The sequence below is a fragment of the Zonotrichia leucophrys genome, chromosome 2 (assembly GCF_028769735.1).
Source record: "Zonotrichia leucophrys gambelii isolate GWCS_2022_RI chromosome 2, RI_Zleu_2.0, whole genome shotgun sequence".
NCBI classification, from domain to species: Eukaryota; Metazoa; Chordata; class Aves; order Passeriformes; family Passerellidae; genus Zonotrichia; species Zonotrichia leucophrys.
In genome coordinates this window covers 69,091,976-69,114,369 of record NC_088171.1, presented here as the reverse complement: position 1 = coordinate 69,114,369, position 22,394 = coordinate 69,091,976, and the positions used below count along the sequence as shown (strand labels likewise).

The following is a 22,394-nucleotide window of genomic DNA, read 5'->3' as shown; positions in this document are numbered from 1 at the left end:
CATTTACATCAGTGATTGCAATGGCTAAATTGTATCTCAACCCCCCTGAGAAGGACCTGAGGTGAGTTTTAAATGCTGCTGTAGAAGGACACCAAGCAAGCTGAAAGAAAACGGGAAAAGGCTGCAACAAAGGCGGCTCTGTCATTTATGGGTCAAGTGGCTTCAGATTTACAGGGGGGGAAAAAGTTTTTCCATATGACGTCAGTAATTAGAGTAGGCATTACTTTTTCCAGTGCCATCAAAACCTGGCAGAGGAATGCTCGAAAGTGCATTTCAGAGTGTGTCTTAAAAGGGGTTTCTTTAAAGTTTAACTACACTGCAGATGTGAAATGTGAAGGGAAAAAAAAGGGAGAAAATTGAAAATACTCTCAGGAACTTTCTGTTGTTTCCGTGCACATCAGGAAAACAGCTATAGGATAAAAGAGGCAGCAAGCTCATGATTCACACTGTTTTTGCAGGTGACAAGGGGTAGCAGGTGGAAAAGAAAAACATTATGAGTGCTTTGGGGTATTGCTCCTCCTCAGCACAAGGAATTCCATGGCAGGGGCCAGTGTCTGCACTTCAGACACTCTCCAGATGCAGAGTGGAGCCTGGAGAGGGAGTGCGAGGGCTGCTGGCACCCACAGTGATCCCAGCCTTCTCCCTTGCACCTCTGCCTGCCAGTGCCTGCTCTGGGGGGGCTTCCCTACGGCATGGCCCCATGGATGATCAATCAGGACCACTTTCCCAACTCCTGCTCCCCCACTGACACTGGGGAGAAATGGTTTGCATGAGGTTTATGGTACTAATGTGGACAAACCACAAAATTCAAAATTCTGTCCTCAGAGAGGTCCTGCTTGCTGATAGGGTAGAATTTCCTTGCTTGCTACCTCAGTGTTTTGCCAGAGAGCAGCAAGACATCCTCACTGACATTCTAAGGGAAGGGTCTTGTCCTTCTCAGCACTCCTCAGGAGAGCAGAGGATTGTTACTCCTGTCTTCAGGAGCCGTGTCTGCATTGAGCAAATGGGTCAACACACAACATGGCTCAGAGTACAAGTGAGCCAGGGAGATGTCCAGGCTAATGGAGGCTTTGGGAGAGCACCTGGTCCAGCCTCCTGCACAAAGCAGAGCCAGCATTGAAATCAGACCAGGTTTATCAGCTCAGCCACTTCTCAAAGTCAGTCCCTGAAAACCTCCACAGCTTTTCCCTGCTTGTACTTAAGGGATATCTTGTGCACTCAGTCCTAGGCCAGAGATTCAAGTAATACACCAGCATACCCTTGGCCTCATGGAGCAAGTACCACCTTTGAGAAGCCAGGCCTTATTCAGGTCCCAGTAAACAGTCCTGCATCCCACTGTGTTGAGGAATACACTCAGTGCAGGTAGCTGGGTGGGCAAGGTGTGGGTCAGCTGCAGATTGATCCCTGGGGGTGGGACCCCAAGAGGAGAGGCTGTGACCTGGTGCAGAGCCTCTGTGTGAATGTGACTGAGCCATGCGGCTCCTGGGTGGTCACAAAGGAAAGTTTCCTCAACCACTGGAAATCCAGCTTGAGGCAGCTATTGATGGGAAAAAGCCCTAATTCAGCCATCCTGCCCACTCTTTGGCTGGGTGGGCACAAAAGCAGGACACTGAGAGAAAAAGCCAGAACCATCTTCCACTTGATAGTAACTGAGAATGTGGAGGATGAGGAGAGGACATGCTGTGTTTTGTTCAGCCTACTCCCATTTAGTAGATATGCAGGCTGTAGGGTGTGAAGATTATTCCATGTGGATTATCAGTGACACTTGGTGCTTTCATTCAGCATTTGCGTGGAGGTCTGCACTGAAGTCCCAGGTACAAATAAGGATAGCTCCTGATGAAGCCCCCCTGCCTACTGCCAGGAGACTGGGGGGCAGTGCACAGATCCCAAGGACCCTTCTGTGACACATGACAGTGTGGAATGCTCAGGTTGCTGGAGCAGGTGTCACCTCTTGGTGATGAAGGTCTGACTGTTCTCCTCTTGGAACTATTCATCTCAGCACCACAGCAGCAGAGATGGATGGGTGCTGTGGGTTTGTTGCCATGCCACTGCTAGCCCAGGTAATGGCAGTGCTATTTTCCACTCCCAGGGATTTTCAGACAATGGATTTGATCAGGGAAAGCCCAGAGACAGCCTCAATGCTCTCTTTGCCTTCCTTTTCCTTAAGGTTCCTCGAGATCCAACTAAAAGCATATTAATATCATACAATGGTTTGGGTTGGAAGGGACCTTAAAGATCATTTAGTTCCAACTCCCAAAGGCATCCAGGGGTGGCACTTTGGAAAGCAGATCATGAGGGAGTAGCCAGATCCCACCAAAAGGCAAGACAGAAGGCAGCTTAAGCACACCTCTGCATGAGACAGATTTATGCACTGTCCTGAGTTCCACCTCCTAATTACAGTCCTGAAGGGATCTTATTGTGGTGGTAGGATGACAAAGCAGTGCAGAGTGTCATCATTTCTATAAATAAACAGGGACCCTGAGGCATATCTAGCTGTTGTCACTTGCCTGGTGTCACCCAGCAGAGTCAGGGGAAGAAGAATTTTGGCTCCCAGCCAGGATTTTGTCCCCCTCCCTGTAGCAACACAAGTGATTTAAGGGAAAAAAGCTTGCTAAGTTCAGACTGCACATCTGACCCTACTTGGCAGATTCTCTTCTGGCTGACATGGTCAATTCTTTATCTGTGTGTCTTTCAAACAGAGCCAAGGAGAAAATTAAAAAGGCATAAAAACACCAAACTGATTGACACACACATAAATAAATAGCTGTTAGTCTTTCAGGCTGCTGTTTAATCTCACTCCTCACACTGCCTTTTCCAGTGGAATGAATGTTATCCATAAAATACTTTCACAAATTTAGATAGCCTGAAAAAAAGGCCAGGAAGCAAGGAGACTCTGGCTACTCAGATGACAGTTTTGCAATAATACTTTTGCAAAAAAGTTGAAAAAGCATATAATTTGGAGGGGACAAAATAAAAGCATCCTCTTTCCTCTACTCTCTCTCTCTCCCTCCCACCCATATGACCTACATTCTTGGGAAATTCAGTGAAATCAGAGCAAACTCCTGAATTGCTGTGGCATTGCTGAAAGCATAATCCAGAACACAGAAGCACAACCTTTGTGCTGTGAAAGATAGTGCATGTACAAAATGATACAAACCCCTCACCATACAAAGATGTGTTATGGGAAACTCTCCAACAAAGATAATTTGTCTGATTTCTCCTATTTCCCAGGATGAAAGTGCTCCTCTTTAGAAAAATTTTGAGCCTCTGCTAAGACAGGTCTGATTGTGAAGAGAAAGACAGCTTTGTCTGCAGTAAAGGCAATGAGGCAGGCTTACAGAGAACCTCTATGCACCAAAAGCATTTATACCATATGTTTCAATACCTTCCCTCCACTGAAGCACCCTGCAGCTGTCCTGGTTAACCTGTCCTATGCAGGCAGGGATTGCTGGCAGCTCTGCACAGTCGTGGAATTCCTCCTTTAATATCAGGATGCAGACTCACCCAACTGCTGCTTGAACAAACCCTGCAGCGTTAGTGAAGCAATGACAATGCTCAACCACACAAACTGCTTCAGCTGAGTATTTAAGACCCTGCCAAGCTGCAATTCATGTGCTGCCAGGCCTGCTGATCATCACCACGACGGGACACAAGGTGGAGCCATGGAAAACAAAGCCTCTCTATACACAGACATGCATTTACTTGCACAGGCTGACTGCAGCCACTGCAAAAAGCAGCCCCCAAGTTGCTGTGAGGTCTCCAATGACGTGCTCCCATACAATGTGTTAGGTTACACAGCCCATTATCAATTAAATGAGGATAATTTTGTCCCATCTCTTGAAGGGGGCTTCAAAGTCTCACCTGATTACTGTGGGTGTGATTTCAGCACAGAAGAACACGCTGAGGCTTCCAACAGCATGCGAAGAGAACATACCCACGATGGAAAATGCAACAGAGAATTTGTCTTTGACACTGTCACTCATACCTGGCAAGACAAGTGTGTTCATAAAAAGTAAGAATGAGGTCAAACTTCTAAGGAAGAAAACAATCAATGAAGTTTATATTACTCTTCTCCCTCAATAGAAATTAGAGTAATTTTGTAATACTAATTTAAAAGTGGTATTTATAAAATCCATTCCCCAAGCACCTGAGATACAAACACATATGAAAAAACCCATAATGTCATGTCAATAAATGGCAGTGATCTCTGATTCTTTTATGCTCAGATACCACAGAAAAGGCAAAACCCATGAAAAAACCAAAATCTTTGGTCAGTCTTTTAGGCACCAGCCTCTTCCCTCTCATGTTTCACAGACAAGTGGACACAGGCAGTGTTCCTCAAGCTGCCAAACATCTTGTGCAGTGGGGCTTGGGCACTGGAGAAGCACAGGACAAGAGAGGAAAGAACTAGAAGTGCTCCCATCTCTGTGCCAAGCCTCTGCATGTGATCAGTCTGCAACCTCTGTTGTAACTCCCAGCTTGACCACTCTGGGCAAGAACAGCTGATGCCAAGGACGGCAAGACACTCCTTAAGCCAGGGCTGTTTGCTCAATCCTCTCACAGCTGGATGGCAGCAAGGTTTCCAGGAGCAAACAGTGTCTATCAGGCACTTGCAGAAACCCCAGTAAATCTAAACAAAGCTCAAGGAAACTGTTTCTGGCCACGATGACAGTACATCTCTCACTGGATCCCTGCTCGCCTCCTCCTGTGGGCAGGGCTGGCATCTCTGACCAGGGTTGCACAAGCTCACGTGGCCTGTCCTGGCCAGCAAGGAGGCCACATCACTCACAGACACCATTGCACCACACTAGGGGACACATCATGCCTGACAGGAGCACTGGGGAAAGTGCTGGAACTTTGTAGCCAGTGCTCTCTCACCTTTCTACACACACGTCCCAAGCCCTGCCTGAAGAAAGAACTGCTTTGTGCAGTCCCAGGCAGGGACTGTCTGGCTGGGATCCAGTGAAAGTTAACACCTGCTTTTGTCCCTGCTGAATGTATCAGCTGTCAGGAGAGCAAAAGGTATTTGGGAGCTCTTTGGTTACATCTTCTAAAATGCGCCACAGCTTGCTCAGGGCTGAGCTCTTTCTGCCACGCACCCCAAGTCTGGGAAAGAGAGCAAATTCTGCCAGCTGATGAGGATGTGGGCACAGCATCTTGCAAACCACGGGTCTCAGGCCACTCTTGCATAGCAAGTGAGGCTACACCATAGATCCCCTCAGGGAATCATGGCTGCTCAGCAGAACAGACCTTGGAAAAACTGGGCAAGGACAGGTCCATCAAATCTGATACACAAAGGTACATTTTGTTCCTCTGTAGTTTGTTACTGCATTGCTCCTACAGTACTTCATCCTGGGAAAGCATTTTTTAAGGTGTTTAACTCCCCTTATTTAAAGAGTCCTTAAGGTGTTTTAGTCCCCTTTTCTTTTCTGGGAAAAAAAAAAAAAGAAGAAAATCTGAGATTTTTGAACTGGAAATGTTGATTCTCAGAAGGAGACTTTCTGAGAAAGCCTCACCCTGTATGTCAAACCCTGGGGGACCTCTGCACCTTCTCTTGACATGCAGCCTATGTGGAGGGGATGCTAAACAAAGAGGCTGAGCATAGATGAGCAGGCCTGCCCGTCAGTGGGGTCTCAAGGCACTGTACAGAAGTGGACTTTCCCCCTGCACCCCTTTGTGGCAGCAGCTCTGCTCTGGGTGCTTTGGCTGAGGCCTTTTGGATCTACCTGTTCCTGGGGGAGTGCTCCCCACATGATGCAGATTTGTCTGTAAACCATACCTGAGTCTGGAAGTTGACTGTATTTTCCAATCACTGGATCCAAGACCATGGAAGTCAGAGAAAGATAAAAGAGAAAGGGAGAGAAAACAAGAACATACAGTTTTTATATGTTTATGTAGCTGAAAAAAAAAAAAGGTAAATTCCACATGCCACCCTAGCCCCACCCTCTGACTCCCAATTCTTTCCCATGCCAAAACCTTCACATCTTTCCCTGGCCACCAGAGAGGACATGCTGTTTCCAGGCACATCTCAGCTGGAGGACAGCATGCTAATGAGACAGTGATAACAAACCAGCAGTAAAGCATATTTAAAACCCCCAGAATTACCACTGGGACTAGCACAAAGGCCTCTTTGTTGTTAATGAAGGGGGAGAAGAGAAAATGCCCTCCTGCTTGCAGCCCTGAGGGAATGGCCAAGAGAAGCTTGGGTTAAAGAGCAAAATCTGGGCATCAGTGCTGTCAGACTGGTGGGAGACCTATCCCTCTCCAAAAGCATGAGCTGATGGTCCCTGTGCCACACTAGCCACACAGGAGCACATGGCAGCCTGGGCAGCAAGGGGAAGGGCATCAGCATGAGCTGGGCACGGCTCTGCTGCTCATTTCCCATCCTGATTCTGTGACTTTCCAGGTGACACTCCAGAGCTCAGAGGAGTGGTCTAACAAGGAGAGCTTCAAGGTCTGCTGCAGGTTTGTGGCTGGTGCAGAATATCTCCCTTTCTCTCTCTCTCACCATTCTCAAATTCTGATTTCATTTTCCTATTACACCCAAATTATGCTAAATTAAAACATGCAAGATGCTGTGACAGATTTCATAATAAACAAAGGTCACTATTTCTCTCCAAACAATGTCTAGTTCTTCTGAGGAAGACGTGGCCATGGTCAAGAGTGGGAAGTTCGAGGCTGCCTTTCCCTCCTCTTCTCACAAAGAAAAGAGTGGAGTCAGAAAGGCTGACAAGGGCACTGCATTGACAGTGCCAGTGTAGCACAAAGCACCTAAAGCCATGCCTGATCTTAGTTCTGGCAACTTGGCTCACAAAACCACCTAAACCTGTTATGGAAAAGGTTGTAATGAGTCCTACAGGGTGTTGCCTCCCACCTTCCTCATAAATTTATTTTGAAAAAATGCAACCAGATTTTCGTGGCTCTGGAACAGACTAAGGGCTCTGACACACTGTCTCTCAACTAAGCAAGTGTGTGTTCATTGCCACAACAGCCTCAACAAACATCTCCCATCCTTAAAACAAAAATTAAAATGGGCAAATTCAGTGTAAAGAGACTCTGATGGACACCCCCAGAAGAACATGGAACTTTGGGAGGTTGCACACATGCACAGTGTGAATCTGCATGTGAACGGTCTCAGTCCATCAACAGACATGGTGAGGGTGCAGCCACGGGGCTTCTCCCACTCTCAGCTGGCATTGCTGGACATGGTAAATATGTGCTCAAAGGAAATGTAAACATCTGTGCCAAGCTGGGAGCAAACACACATGATGCTGGAGTTTCCTCCATGTCATGAAAGAGGTTCCCTGTTTCCCTCCTACACTCCCACAAATAGCTTGTTTGCTAAAGGCGAACTTAGTAAATGCCTCTGGGTAACAGAGGCATTTGTAAATATGAACAATTCCTTTTGGCTTGGAGCTGCCCTCAGTATGCAAGAAAGTGAAAGCTTTCCATCCTCAATGCAAAAAACTCTTTCTTATTAAGGCCATCAATTATTTCTAAACATAGAAATTAAAACCAGCAATAGCCAGTGTTCTGGTATTTGTCTCACATCCAGTTTGTCCAAAGTATGTCTCAACCCTCTTCCCCCTTCCTTGGGGTGGGGTTTTATGGGACAGGAGTCTAATGACTGGACCCTGTGAGAGAGGCAAAGCACATCCCAGATTCCCTCTGCTTCAACACCTCTCTGATTGATCAAGTTCAACCTCCTGAAGCAACACAAAATGAAGTGAATGAAATGGAAAAAGGAAAGGGAATATTTCTATAGCAGTTTTAATAGCTGAAACAGCTCAAAAGGGCCACATAAAAGTTACTGCTTGCAAAGGAAGAGGTGGGACACTCTCACTTTTTGCAGGAACAGCCATTTGAAATGCTTTGTCACTTTCCAAAATCATGTGTATACATGTGTATACATTCACATGGACTGTGAATGTATAGTGTACAGTGTGTTAAAAGCAGGGTCTTTCAGCTGCATGATTTCTGTGCTACCTTTTTATTACTTGTTCATAGCAAGATGCTAAGAGCAGGCAGAGGACATACACCTACTGCTTTAACTTTTGCATGGTTTGGAGGCCACTTGGGAAGCAGACTTGATTTTGCCTTCCCAATCTCGATACAGCACTTTCCCTGGCGGATGTTTCACCAAAATAAAATTGAAAGCGTTTCTTCTTTCCTTGCTTGTTTTCTTGGTGACTACCCAGGATACAACGCCAAAGCTCAATAAGCTTCACCATGGGAATCATCCACAATACAATGCCTTTTGTTAATGAGCCTGAGAAACAAGTGTTTGGGGAAACCTTCAAACAAATTCAGATTCTAAAACTATGCAGGTGTATCACATGACAAATCCGGGACAGGCAAAGGAAATGCCAGTATTTCCTGGTCCCTTATTTGCATGTCAAGCTTGCGTGGTCCTGAAAAGCTGTCATCTCCAACTTACAGTTGAGAAGGCCCAGCTGCAGGAGCGATGCCAGAGCTGTGAGTATCATGAAGAGCAGGAGTCCTCCTCTCCTGCCCAGAAAGCCGACCACGGGGCACATGGCCAGGCAGGATGCCAGCGCGATGCCGGCCATGGTGTAGTAGTCCGCGTAGAAGTTGTGGGTAATCGCCATCTTCGCTTCGTGCCCCATCATACTCTTTGCAAAACAGTGGTGTATGCCATAACCAGTCAGCCTGGGGGAAACAGGAGAGGGCAAGAGAGACCACTGCTGAGAGGGCAGAACACACACTGCAGTGTTATTCAGTGCGGGGAGGAATTAATGCAGGAATACAACACCCTAAGTTAAGAGACTTATCTCCAGGTGCTACTGTGAAAATAAGCATTGATAAAAAGAAGCAAAAGAAAAAAATCTCCACTGAGCCAAATATTTGCTGACTTTATTCATTTAGCTGCTGCTCATGGTATGATCAAGGCATGGGGAACTTTAGAACTCCTAGCGCATGGTAGGTTTTCCCATTGTATTTGAGAAATCTCATTCCCAGAGGAGCACATCTCTCTCTTCCCAGTGCCCCTGCTGACAGTACAGAGCCAGCTCTGCTGTGATGAAGTAGCCTCTGTGCTTGGACAGCAAAACACCAGGAATACCCACCTGCCTGTGGCATTTGGCCATATTAAATACAAGCATTACAGCTCACTTCCCAAGCTAGCCCATTAAAACTGAAAGCCCTTGAGAAAGGAGTGTTTGAAATTGTATGTGCTGCAATGATTATTACAATTATGAAACAACAAGATCTAATTCAGTCTACACATTTACACCACCCTTCATAGCAATGTGTCTCCTCCTCTTAAAAAACTTCCTTTGAAATGCCACTGATCAACATCTTACCATCACATTTCACACATCTTTTTTCTGTCTCACTCTGTGCCTCCAAAAAATAGAAAAGAAAAAAAGGAAGAAAGAGAAAGGGGCTAAAGGTACAAAAGTCTGATGAGAAGCCCCAGCTTCACCCCTGATGTGGTACAAAATACAAAACAGCAGCATGGATGCAACAGGAGAGGTCAATGCTCTCAACTGCACCATCACAGCTCAAGTTCCTCTGCCAGGAAGAACCTCCTGTCCCTGGCACTTACACAAGACAAATCTCATGGCACAAATTAACAGTGCTTGACAGAGTGGGAGGCACAGATCCAGGTCTCCAAAAAAAAAGAAAAACAAAAGAAAAAAAAAGCAAAAAAGGCAGATACCTTACACTGATACACTTCTATACTTCTGAAGTTCAGGAATTTGAAGTTCTGTCAGTATAAACTGGGTATCCAAATAAGCACAGAAACAGCTGTGGGGCTGTGCAGACCCTGAGTGCATGACAGTCCACGGCCTGAGGAGCTTTTCTTGCAAACTTGTGAATCAATGTTCTAGTTCAAAACCCCATCCTTAATACCAAACACCTTGTCCCTGATAAAAACCTAATACAAGTGCTTCCGGTTACACAAAATTGACATTTGCTTTGAATAACTAGATTATAGCTGACTCCTCCCCTAAGAGAAATATTAATCAGCAAAACAGTAGTAATAAAAGAGCAGAGTTAACCAGCTTTTCTTCTGTCTTTCTATTCTATGCATGCAAACACAGTTGCAGAAATTGCTATTGAGACCATGACTTATAAAGTAAATTATTTAATCATTTGGACTTGGCTTTCCAGCCTGTTTGCTAAGAATCTATTCTCTTCACTTGGTGAGCAGCTCAGAATAGTTACTTTTAAAATTGAATCCTTGTCTTCCTTAATTTCTTTTTGTTCCCTGCAGAAGGTTCCTTCTATATGAACTAAAAATTTAGCACAGCTCTGTCTAACAGGAGTAACAGAAGTAAAATTAATTTTTTTTCCACTCCTTAAAAACAAACATGAAATCTATTTCCTCAGATGTACATCTGCTTCATGCTCTGCTTGGATGCAAACAGCCTTCATGTGCTAATGCCAGAAATTATTTTTTGGACTGCCTAGATCTGATTTAAGGAATTTCCAAATATGCAAATTAATGTGGGTGAGGGAGGAGGGGAGAATTGCCCATGCAAACAGTTTTCACAAATTCATTTAACACTGTCTACCTAATGTACTTGGTGAGCCTAAGAAGAAAGAACTCTTTCAGAACAGAGGTAGTCCCTCACTGGTGGGTGGAAGAGAGACACAAAACTCATAAAACCAGAGTGGATTCTGCAATAAATTATGCTGGAGACTGACCCCTGAAGTCTGTGTGCTTCTGGGTGACTGCTTGCCCAGCATGGGGGCTGTCCCCTCTGGGTGCTGACTGATCCATAAGCCTGCTAACAGGAGCGAGGGCTGCAGAGCAGTGCCCTGAAGTGAGGAAGAAAAAGCCACAAGAGAGCTACATACTTTGAAACCTAGCAGAGGAAGGTGATTCCCAGCCTTCTCCAGCTCCACCTCCCATTTGAAAAGAAAACAATGAAAAATTCAAGTGGGCATTTTACAAGATGGAAAAAATAGAAAATGCACTGCTGGTGCCCTTCCAGAATTTGCAAGCCAATGTATTTCCTCTTTACAAGGTGTCAGTACTGGACAGAAGATCTCAGAACCTGTAACCTGCAAAACCCTCAGGCTGATGCTTCTTTTTGCCCACATGAGCATGTCCAAACTGAAGCCTTAGGAGGTGAGCATCACATTGTCCTGTTGGAGACTGCACATTCCCCCTGTGACCCCCTGCACATAATTTGGGAGTGCTGAGGCACTTTGTAATCTGCCTTTGAAGACCCACCAAGCACAACTGTTATACGAGGGAGCAACTTGTATTTACTGGCAAGCACCATCTTCCTCTGCACCACAGCTCTGTCAGATGTACACAACTTGAACCTGTACTTCTGGGGCAGGAATGGTTTCCAATCTCCCACCTGGGATGCCAAGCAGATGTGAGTATGCATGAACACTTATCAGCACATGGCCACACCAGACCACTGGTGACAGCAACACAATTGCAGCATGGCACCTGAGAAGATGTAATTCTGCTACCTGAAAGAGCCACTGAGCTCCTCCATGTTTGCCATAAAAATTTGGTTCCCTGCAACAGCTGGTATTTTCCCAGGATCATTTATCAAAGATGTTAGTGAAGGGTCCCACAGTAGGAAATAGTGGAGCTCCCTCATCACTTCCCATTGCTGCTCCAGTTCACTGACCACACAGATATTTAAACAAAGAGATTGCACTTACGAGTTCACACACAACACTACGATGTTTTTCCACAGGTTCCTTGTTCCCACCACTTTAACAATGCAGACTTTCTTTGGTCTCCTGGTGATTTCCTTTTCCAGCTCTGAAACAAATCAAATCAGAATTATCATTTCACTGAGGAGAATGAGAAGATTTACTTGTGAACTAAGATATTCTGAGGGATGCTCTGGAGAGCAGAACACTATTGATTATATTTATAGGAACTATAAAAATGCTGAACTACCTGACTAAAGTCCAGCACAGGTTCCTCCTTTTCTTCCAGGCTTCCCTTCATCTTCTTGGGGCAAAAGAACTCCATACTCCAAACATCCTCCCAGTTAAAAATGTGTATGTAAAGTCGGAGCAACATGGAGCTTGACCCCAACAAGCATGATAGCAAATTTCTTGAAGGACTTCAGGATTCTGTTAATTTTTAGAACCCTTCACAGGGAGGACTACAGCTCAGTCGTGCAGCTACAGGCTCTGCCCCATTGTGCAATGCATATCTAAAAAGCCATGGAAAGGACTGGAGCTCAAACTCAGTTTTCATGGGTCATCTTTTGTAGTTTGTTCAAATGCAAGTTTGAGAATGCAGTGGCAAGGACATTATGTCAGCTCATCCATCTTCCACTCCACTCCCTTTTCAAATATTTAAAATTTTTCTGATGGATGTCCTAAACGTTAAGACATTTCCTTAAAGAAAAATCATTGGGCATCAGCAGCTGGGTGTCTTTGCATTTCTGAAGTCCCACCATGTCCTTCCAGTTCTGGGCAGCTTCAAGTGAACTTTTCATTGCAATGCTGAAATAACACACAAGCCTTACAAATGCTGCCTCTGATACCCTTGTTTTGGCATGGGACAATAATGAAGGGCACTGTTTATTTCCCAATTATCCTTAAGTTGGAGTTTGAACACCTACCTAAGCGTGCCAAAGCAGCCACTGTTTCCAAGCTACCGGATCAGTGGGCAACAAGTCCAATAAAAGCAGGAGGAGCTGTAGCTATAAAGAAGCATCACAAAAATAATGCCCACCAAGAGCACAGACTAGGTCTGTTTTCTGGGGTAAAGGCTTTCACTAATGCTTTTTTTTTTTTTTTTTTTTTTTTAAGGCAGCAGCGTGGCCCTGTTGTGAAGGGTGCATGAGTTCTCTTGGTGCATACACAATGAGCTCGGGTGTCCTCAGCTGCCCACGCTGGCCTGGCCTGCCCTGACCTCTGCCTTACTCTGCTGAATAACAACTTCCTAAAGAGATGCAAGACAGGAGAAAATAAAAGCAAGTTGGGGGGGAGGGGCGGATTTTAAAAAAAAGGTCATCTAAATCTACAAATGAAACAAAACCCACATTTGCCAGCTATTATTTGAAAAGTGCATCACAAAAATAACAAATAAAGCAAACACTATTTACATGCAAATGCTTGATCTATTAACTGCTCACAGGTCACTCCTGGTCTTCTCTCTAGAGTAATTACTGGGAAGGCTTCTGACAAAAGCAGCAAAGTGTATTTTAGATCAGTGATTGTATTTAGGCAGAATATGGCTATACTACTTTCCTAACAACCTGATAATGGCCATTTCTTCCCTGAACCTATGAAGCACACAAAAGCAGAAAAACTAAGGTGGAGCAAAAGAAAAAAAATTAGTTAAATTAATATTTGTATTACAGATACCCTCTTCAGACTCAGCAATGGATTGGGGCCATATTAAAATATAAGCAATAAAAAAGTGGAGCCTAATCTCAAAGAACAAGGTCAAAATAATTTTTGTAGCAAGATTCTAGGAAGGAATAAGTGGGAACAAAATAATTCAGAACAATTGAAGCAGTTAGATAAAACATAATTATAAAGGCCATGATTGAGTCCCGGCCAAACCTTCTACAGAAAAAAAAAGGTGAAAGCAAACACTAGGAGAAGCACAAGGGTTTTGAAAGGCTGTTGGTGGGTGTTTACTATTTCAGCTGAAGGGCAACAATGAAAATCACTACCCAAACAACACATATTGCACAGATTTCAAAAGGGTTCACTCTTAAACTAAGAATGACCAGATCTGGCCTATAAAGTAAAACATCTCATCCTCTGTCAGCAGAAGGTAAATATGCCATATTCTTCAGATTTTCTTAATCTGATAGGGATTTTTGTTTGTTTGTTTCTCAGAGAAATTTTTACATTTTACTTTCAAGACAGAGAGTAGACTTACTTGTGAATACATGCTGTATTGAGCCACAACTCAATAAAATCAAGAGAAGAAATTATCAACTTGGCTATGCTTTTATTTGCAACCAACCATTATTATGCCCTCCACTCTTGCTTTGTTCATACATTAGGTGTTCCTATAACCATATGTTCTTTGTTTATTGTCATGCATCCTTCTCACCTGCACTCAGGCCCCCCTTTTAACCTTTCTCATAAGTCAGTGCTTCTGAACCAGTTCCCATCAGTGTTTTTCACTGAGCTGCTGTTCTGCCCTCAGGTAAGGGCTCACTTGGTTGTGTGAGCTGTCCAACAGCTCCTGTACCAGCTGCAGTGAGGATCACACATGACAGGGGAGCTCACCCCTTCTCTACCCTACTCATGCAGCAGTCTTTCTGCAGTGGACCCTTAATCTGCTTTTGTGGGGGTTACACTCCATGGACACAGCATCATACAAAAATGTCTTGATTCCAGATGTAACAGCATTACAAGAATTTGAAAAATAAACAAACAAACAAAAAAAAACAAACAAAGGAGAAAAAAAAGAAAAAAAAGAGGGGAAAAAGGAATCTGGTCTCAAACCTTACACCAAAGAATGCAAACAAAACCTAGCTTTTTATTGAGAGCCTTGTGACTCTACCAGCTATTTACGCCTCCATCCCTCTATGATGTTGTTAAAACTCCGAATCTAAATCACCTGCTTTAGAAGAATGACTTGCCTCCAAGTCTCCAACACAATCCATCTTTCTGATGGCTTTCTCCCTCCTTTGCTTCTATGAATACTAGTGAGATATTCGCCAAAAATCCCCACTGCAAAATTAATGACCTGCAATAACTAAAATATCATTCTAATAAGAAAAAATAAGCTATGTGACTTGCAAAAAAGCCATCAGCTAGAGAACTGGCTCTCAGGTAAGTGACCTGCTGTCTTTGGAGGGAGCCTGCCTGCATGAAAGGAGCTGCTCCACTCACTTTGATGAGCATCAGGAGAGTGGCAGCTCTCAGGCTGACTTCATAGGTCAAAGTTAAGATATTAAAAGGCAAGCCAAAGCCTATTAAAGCCTCATAGAAGCAAACTATTTTCTTTCAGAACTAACACCAGAAAAACTCTTTGTACCCTCAGTTTACTCTTTGATTTTACACCGAAGTCACCAGTACAGAGAAATTAGCATTTAATGCTTCAGTTTTGATTTACCAAAAAGTAGAGTGTTGAATATAAGAATATTTCTATCCATTTATTCAGAGGCCCCTAATAAGTTTTCCCATACTCCAGAGCCCACACACACTCTAGGCCTCTTATTCAGGGACTCAGTAGGAAAACTGTCAACAAGCTAACTCTTTACATCTCAGTGGAAATTAGAACTATTCACTGGCAGACTTTGAAAGTCTCATGGGAAGGGGAACCCTACCAGCTCCCAGCTCTCAAAGCTGCTGAATTCTCAAGAGACCCTCTGCATCTCAGGAGCATGCCTTTCAAAATCAGAAAGTATCTTTAGAGCCTTCAGATGAAGCCACCCATCTCTGCATCACTTGGCACAGACAAAACAGACAAAAGCCCAAATCAAGCCACAGAAAAATTATGTCCAAAATGACAAGTGTCCTGTGGTGATGAACTTTTGCTGGATTTTTCTGGCTGCTAAACGATACTGTCAGTAGCTCTTTGAACATGAAAAGATCTATGGAAGCCGAGCATAGAGACTCAATCAATCCCTGGAGCATGACAGCTCTGCAGCAGGAGGTGGACCAGTCTGAAACACAGAGGTGAAGCAATCTATTCTCAGGCAGGCAGAGTTACTGGTACACAAGGTTTATTTATACCTTCCAGGAATTTTGTCCAGCTCTCAAGCCATATACAGAAATTATGAGATAGGTAAAATACTGACTGATGGGCAGAGAAGGATAAGGGATAGAAAAATAGAAATCATAAACGGATGGCAGGACATTAGTAGTGGGATGACTCATCTTATTTAAAAAAAATCTTGTTTAATAATCTGAATAGAGAGCTTGGCAAAAACCTCAGAAAGGTACCAGCAAGGTCTGCTGGTGACAAAGTGAGGCACCACCATACTATCAAGGGTAAGTACAATGCAAATTGGCCATTGGAGGAACTGGGTGAGCTCGAGATCCAGCATGTGGCAAAAGCAAGTGAAAATATGAAATACAATGCAAAATTCTCAGTGATTAAGGGGAAATGCTCCTGGTGGAAGATAAGCAAAACCTGTGTTGGACTTGGTTATGTACTACTTGAACACAAGTGACTATATGGCACCAGTTTAATGCAGCCATGAGGTATTTGCAATTCTGACAATGAAATATTGGAATTCTTTTACAGTTCTGGTCATCAATATTTGAGAAACTAAAGCTCTGGCAAGCTGGAGTATTGTATTTATAAAAGGAGAGGAGATAGAGAACTTCATCTCAGTACAGGAACAGGGCTGCTCTCTTCTTATATAACATGAGGAAAAAGAGATTTAAGATAGGCACAGATGGGAGCAAATGGGAAAGGGAAAAAAGAACAAACCCAGACAGCAATAGTGTATTTGAATTGAATGCTAAAATGCACCTGCAGTGCAAGAGGAATATGGAGACTGGAATGGCTTTCTAACCCAAGCACTGGACACAAAAACTAACAACACTTAAAATGAACCTCCTTTCATGAGAACAACTCTGTAACTCCAGGACTCTAACAGCTATGGACTGATTGCAAGGATTTATTTGAATCCTCTATTTCTAATTACATTCAAATAAGATTGAAAAGTCAGACATAAGAGGTTGCTGTTGCAATCTTCAGTTGCTCATGTGCATTATGACACAGCATTTAGATGACCATACATTAGTTTTTCCCCCAGAATGTTCACTGCAGTCATCCAAGGGGCAGCTGTTAAAGACATCTCTGCCTTTCCCATTCAACATGTACCCCTCAGCCTCATTAGCCCAACTTTCCAGAGAGTACAAAAAATCATAGATTTCCTTAGAGACATTCCTACAGTGCTGTCAGAATATATATATACTTCATAAATGCAAATCTCTACCAACTTCTTGTAAGATTAATAGCAAAGATTACTCCTGTTTGGAAGCAGGGAGATAAAATAGAGAAGAATTGTGTCCATGATGAGAAAAAATCATGCAGCAATACCCCTTTAGGTGTTGATATAAATGCTTCCATCTTTCTGCAGAACAAGCCCCAGAATTACACGCTAGAGACAGACACTGAAGAAATTGTGGTTAGTGACAGCACTGAAAGGGCCTGATTCCAGGGAAATCTCCATCATCAGACAAGAACATCCCTGACAGACCCAGCAAATGAGTACAGCTCTTCAGGAGGTATTCAGCTTCATTTCCCCAGCACTGTCCTTTTTCCTTCTGCAAGCCTCTGCCTCATTCACTACACACCTTCCAAATTCTGCAACAAATGAGGAACAGACAACAGCTTCATTCCCACATCATCGTCCATCCTATGCACTGATTCGTCCATCCTATGCCCTGTGGAAAAAATAGGTTGTAATCATGTTATTAAAGGCTGGATCATCATGCCTTCATGCCAGGAGGCCAAGCAGGGGTTGCCCAGGCAACCTGACTTCTTGCATTTCCCAGAGCATGACTTATCAATGCTTTCTAGCATCACCAGCATTAAAAAAAAAGAAACAGCAACAACAACACAAAGAGCACCTCCAATGTCCTTGTGTGGAGCTGTGGCCATCAGGAGGTTGCAGGTACCCACACATGCATTGCTGCTCCATGTTGTTGAAGCTATGGAGGGAACCTCAGCAAGGTGAGCAAGCAAGTTGGGCAGCAGGGAGGGATGAAGCAAACATTTTAGGAGTGGATTTTGCAAAAGAAGAGCTCTAAGAATGAATCCTTGGGCTTGACAGCTTGCTCTGGAAGGAGGGGAATGCATATGATTGCAGCCCCTTTGGTCTCCATGCTCTAGCTCTCCTCTGCCCTTCCTCCACTGCTTTCCCCCAGTCCCTTGTTGCCCCTGCCTCTCTAAGTCCCCTCCAGCTATCTTTATTCATTGGCTCCACGCTTCTTAAAGTGTCTTATTTCCTCTCTTCTCTGGCCACTGGTCCCCTCTTACTGCTCTCCACTTCCACTTGGTTCTCGAGGACCCTTCACATCCAGATCCAGACTCACCAGCCCTCTCCCCTCTGGTGCCCGTGGGCTGGGGAAATGCCAGCAACACCAGGGCTAGCTGCCAGCCCTCTGCACATGGTTCCTGCCCTGTAAAGCTGGCTGCTCTGGGAGCACAGGTAGCCCTGTGCACAAAGAGCCAGTGTGCCAGCAGGGCACAAATCAACAGGCGGGAGCGCAGCCAGCAGAGGACTCAACCAGTGAGAAAGAATCATTCAAACTGAAACAGAGGCTGACAGCCCCCTCTTCCTTCTCTTTTTTCTTTTCTCCCCTTTAAATTTTCTAGCATATTTGGCTTCTCCCAGTGGCATCAAAAGGCACATTCTCAGTAGGCACATTCTCACCCTTTTCCCCCTGATCCCTCCAAAACCTGGGACTGTCAGATATCACTGCTACCTTTGCTAAGGACACATTCAGGGCATCCATGGGCTCTCCTCTTCCATTGCTATAGACCCAACCAGTAGAAGAGGACCTAACTGACCAGTTTTGCTCTTGTTAATCACTATCATGTACAGCAAATCCTGAATGAGTTGCTCAAACTCCACAACAGCTACCGGACAACAGGGGCCCAGCAGGAGAAACCCAGACCCTCCTGAAACTGATTTAACATATAAGAGGACAACAGAAATCTCTGGCTGGGTTTTTTGGTTTTTTTTAAATTTTGAGATAGAAATCTCTGTGGCTGACACACAGTCTTCAAACAGCACCTTGAACAGTTTTAACTACATTTCCTACATTTACCTGAAAATGCTCTGGGAGCTGCATGGAGCATTAAACACCCAAGAAACAGGATCTGGCAAAGAAGGACATCTGGCAGGTTTGTACTTCACTATCACATGGAATCACCTATATTGTGGAACCAGGAAACTTGCTTTTCTTCTCCAGCTAGTGCACTCTTCATCTCTCACAAGCTTTAAACCAGTAGTGCAGTGATGGGTGTGATGGTCTAAGGATATGAGTAAAGCTTTGCAAGGAAAGAGACTGACTTTCAGACATAAGGCATTTTCACCCTTCCCTCTGCTATTTATCCAGGGGAAAAGGAAAATGCATATAATTACATAGATTCAAGCCTCATGCTTAGGAAAAAAATATACATAGCAAAACAAAACAGAAAAATAGCTTATGTTTAAAGAAAAGTGATGGCAGCATGTTGTTCAGCAGCAAGAAAGATGAAAGAGTATTAATTTTTTTTCTTCAAAGGGAAACCCCCTGAAAACCACAGTTTTCCTAACTGCAATCCACACACATACACACACAGAGTACTTATCACCACCTACCCCTGCATCTTCATGTTGTGTCCTGCATGCAGAAGTACTGGCATCTATTTGGCTGCTTTACCTTTGCTGTCTACCTTTTGTGATTACATCAATATTATTTATAACCTCTCTGCCCACAGGAGCACCACTGGTTTGTGTTTCCATCCAGAGACGAGCAAAAAAGGGAGCTTTGTTTTTTCAAAGCTGGCCAAGCAGTTATTTTCATGTTAAGGACCACCTGAAATGTCTCCCCACACAGGGGAAGCCAAAGACAGCTGCCCAGGGGTGGGTTTCCATGGAAGCACCATGTGTGACTCTTGGGTAGCTGCTGATACAGCAGTGTCTCCAGTGGAGCACTTCCCAGGACACCCAAACACAGCAGGGCTGGGTGCTGGTGCAGCCAAGGCCAGCTCGCAGCAGACAATCTGCTCCAGGCAACAAACAGACCCTTCAGCCCCACACAAAGAAAGAGAATGCATTCCATAAAAGTAATGAAAGCCACCTAAAGTGCAACACACCTTTAAAAGGTGTAAGGTTATGGTTGGTGCTTTAGGATTTCCAATTCCCCTGAACATTCTTTTCTCCAGTTTCTTAAACAATCTTCATACTTCCTTATCATTTATGACACTAAGGTCAGAATGACTGTCTCACAGCTGCACTGAATTGTATGTTTGCTTCTCGTTCTACAGGGAAACAGGGAAGAGATGGTGAAGTTTCTGGAGAAACTAGTAGTGAAAAACCTGTACTGAATTAATATTATCAAAATATTTAATTTGCTCATGATTGAAGCTGACTTTTTTGGGTAATGCTTTGAAACATATGTCAACAAAATTCAGCAAGCCTGTTTTAAAAATGACATTTCAATACACAGTTGAACAAAAATAATTTCCTGGATGCAAAAACAGATTTAAACTTTTATTTCTAAAAGAGGGCAAAATTTAAAGCCAACTGGTGAAATTTTGAGTGAAAACATGCCAGGGTAATTTAACCAGATCTAATTCCCCTACATTTCTTAAGCATTAAAGAAGAAAACTCAACCACATGAACCTAAAAAACTCATTATAAAGGCAAATTATTCCTGCCCAAAATGACAAGGTACACCAAACACTCAAAAATAAAGCCACTTAAAGCTGCTGAGGAAAAAGGTCTCTTTATGCAACAAACATCAGCCCTGAGACAGGCTACTGAAGATAAGGGCAATGTAAATTTACAGTGCTCTAGACTGCTATCAACACCCCTTGTCTCACTTTATTTGTTTCCCATGTAAGCACACTCTCACTCCATCTTGCCGGCTGGGCATTGGCCATCACTGCCCACCCTCATTTTCCCCTGGCAGGGGTTGTTGTGGCAGCTGCTGGACCTTCCAGCAGCAGCTGGATCACTGTCTGCACTTCTTGTTCTTGTCTTTAGAGACATCTCCCAGGAGAGCACTGGCAACCACTCCAGCCCAAAGGACTGTGAAAAACAGCAGATAAATTTTGCCTCCTTTCCCCCCTGCCCCACCTGACACATGGGCCACCTCCCCATGGAGCAGAGGTCCTACAGATGGTTAGTGGCACTCACACTACAGGCAGTGTAGGCAATGAATGAGCAAAAGCCTTCAGAAGGCAGTGGAAATGGTGTTATTCTTTAGAAAGGAATATCAGCCTGCTCACTGCTTGGAGACCAATTCAAAATTAAATTTTCTTGCATCCCAGAATTATTTTGTCCTCTTGAACACTGCTTCTTTTTACTATGGGATTCATATCAAGTGCCAAAATAGGTATATATGAAACTCCTGTAATGATCTGTTATATCGGATACACTAATTTGATTGGTATGTATGAGCAAAATTACAGTGGGATTTTCAGCTGGAAGGGACTGCAAGTGAGCAGTTTATCATTTAAATACATTGGGAGTAATTCAGTCACAGGAGGCTGTTACAACAATGCAGTGAGCAATAATCAACAGGAACACAATGGCCCCTAACTCCGAGCAAAACATTTTCCAGCCCTTTCAGATGGAAAACAAAGAATAAAACAAATCACAAAACAAAAATCCCTCCACACAGATAGGAAAGCTCAACAATGGAATAAAGGGAAAACAAGGGATATCTGCATCAGGCTCAATGCATCCTTTCTCCAGACAAGTACCAGTCTTTTACCCATTCCATGCTAGAGCAGCTGTGGGCATGTTATTGCAGCACAGAAGAGCAGAGAAAGGGTTCCTTCTCCTTCCTGACCCACTGAAGGCCTGCAGCTTGATCACATTCTTAATTCAAGAATCCTACTGTACTCCTGTCCTTGCTCAGACCATCAACACCCCCATGCACCCAGAATGAGAGAGGTGATCCTTCCTTCAGCAGTTTGTAGTTAATCTTATTTAATTCTTTTGATACTGCTCCTCTCTTACTCTTCCTACAGAAATGCAGCTTCCCTCCAGGGCTGCATCAGAAAAGCCTTTAAAGTGTGGGGCTGCAGAAAGAGTCTGAAGAGAAAAAGTGAGGGAAGAAATAATAAAATACCCCAACAATCTCATCATCAACAAGGAGGCAGAAATGACCATGTTCTGAATCATTTATAAATTGCAAATGGTGCTGCACTGACAACTGCTATATCTAAATGCATTTGCAATCAGAGGATCCATAGTATCAAGGTGTGCAATAATGTTCTGTTTTTCCACATGAAAGGGAGTCCCTTCCTTAAACAAGAATGTGCTCCTACCATGAAACTGCTGAGAAAAGTAATCAGTCACAAATAATAGTCACAAAGCCATTTTGAAATTTAGCATTCCTCCATGGGCAATATCATTATACATGGCTTAAATAAATCCCTCCAGCACACAGTCGTCTTTATTATTTTCCTCAAAGGAAACATAGGTAATTAGTTTTTTCTTTCCCCTAAAATATGTTTTATTTCATCTGCAAATTCAAGAAGCTTACTGACAAAAGCCAAATTTAGGAATTGGTTGGGAAACTCCAAGGCCAATTGTTGGCTTAGGGACCCATCATTTCTCAAGATCCATAATTTATCCTGAGGAAGACCTGCAAACATGAGGTGGGGAGGATATCAACAGGTTAATGACAGCTCTCACACCCCTAATGCTTTCCAAAACTTTACCAGATAAATGGTATTTACACTGCAAAGCTACATTGTGATGCAGATCCAGGAACTGTAACCCCAGACA

At 43.8% G+C, this 22,394-nt stretch overlaps 1 protein-coding gene across 3 annotated transcripts in view; it reads right to left on the bottom strand.

The window, feature by feature from the left end:
- Positions 1 to 22,394, bottom strand: part of SLC22A23 (solute carrier family 22 member 23) — a 109,171-nt gene that overhangs the window by 5,890 nt on the left and 80,887 nt on the right. Inside the window, exons 6-10 of one of the 3 annotated variants that reach the window (XM_064705361.1) lie at positions 17,236 to 17,304; positions 11,656 to 11,758; positions 8,438 to 8,670; positions 5,780 to 5,812; positions 3,862 to 3,985 (exon numbers count right to left, since the gene is read on the bottom strand). In XM_064705361.1, coding sequence (XP_064561431.1) covers positions 3,862 to 3,985; positions 5,780 to 5,812; positions 8,438 to 8,670; positions 11,656 to 11,758; positions 17,236 to 17,304 — 562 coding nt within the window. Of the gene's footprint in view, positions 1 to 3,861; positions 3,986 to 5,779; positions 5,813 to 8,437; positions 8,671 to 11,655; positions 11,759 to 17,235; positions 17,326 to 22,394 lie in introns of all 3 variants that reach the window. The other 2 variants (XM_064705360.1, XM_064705362.1) reach the window with 2 other exon arrangements.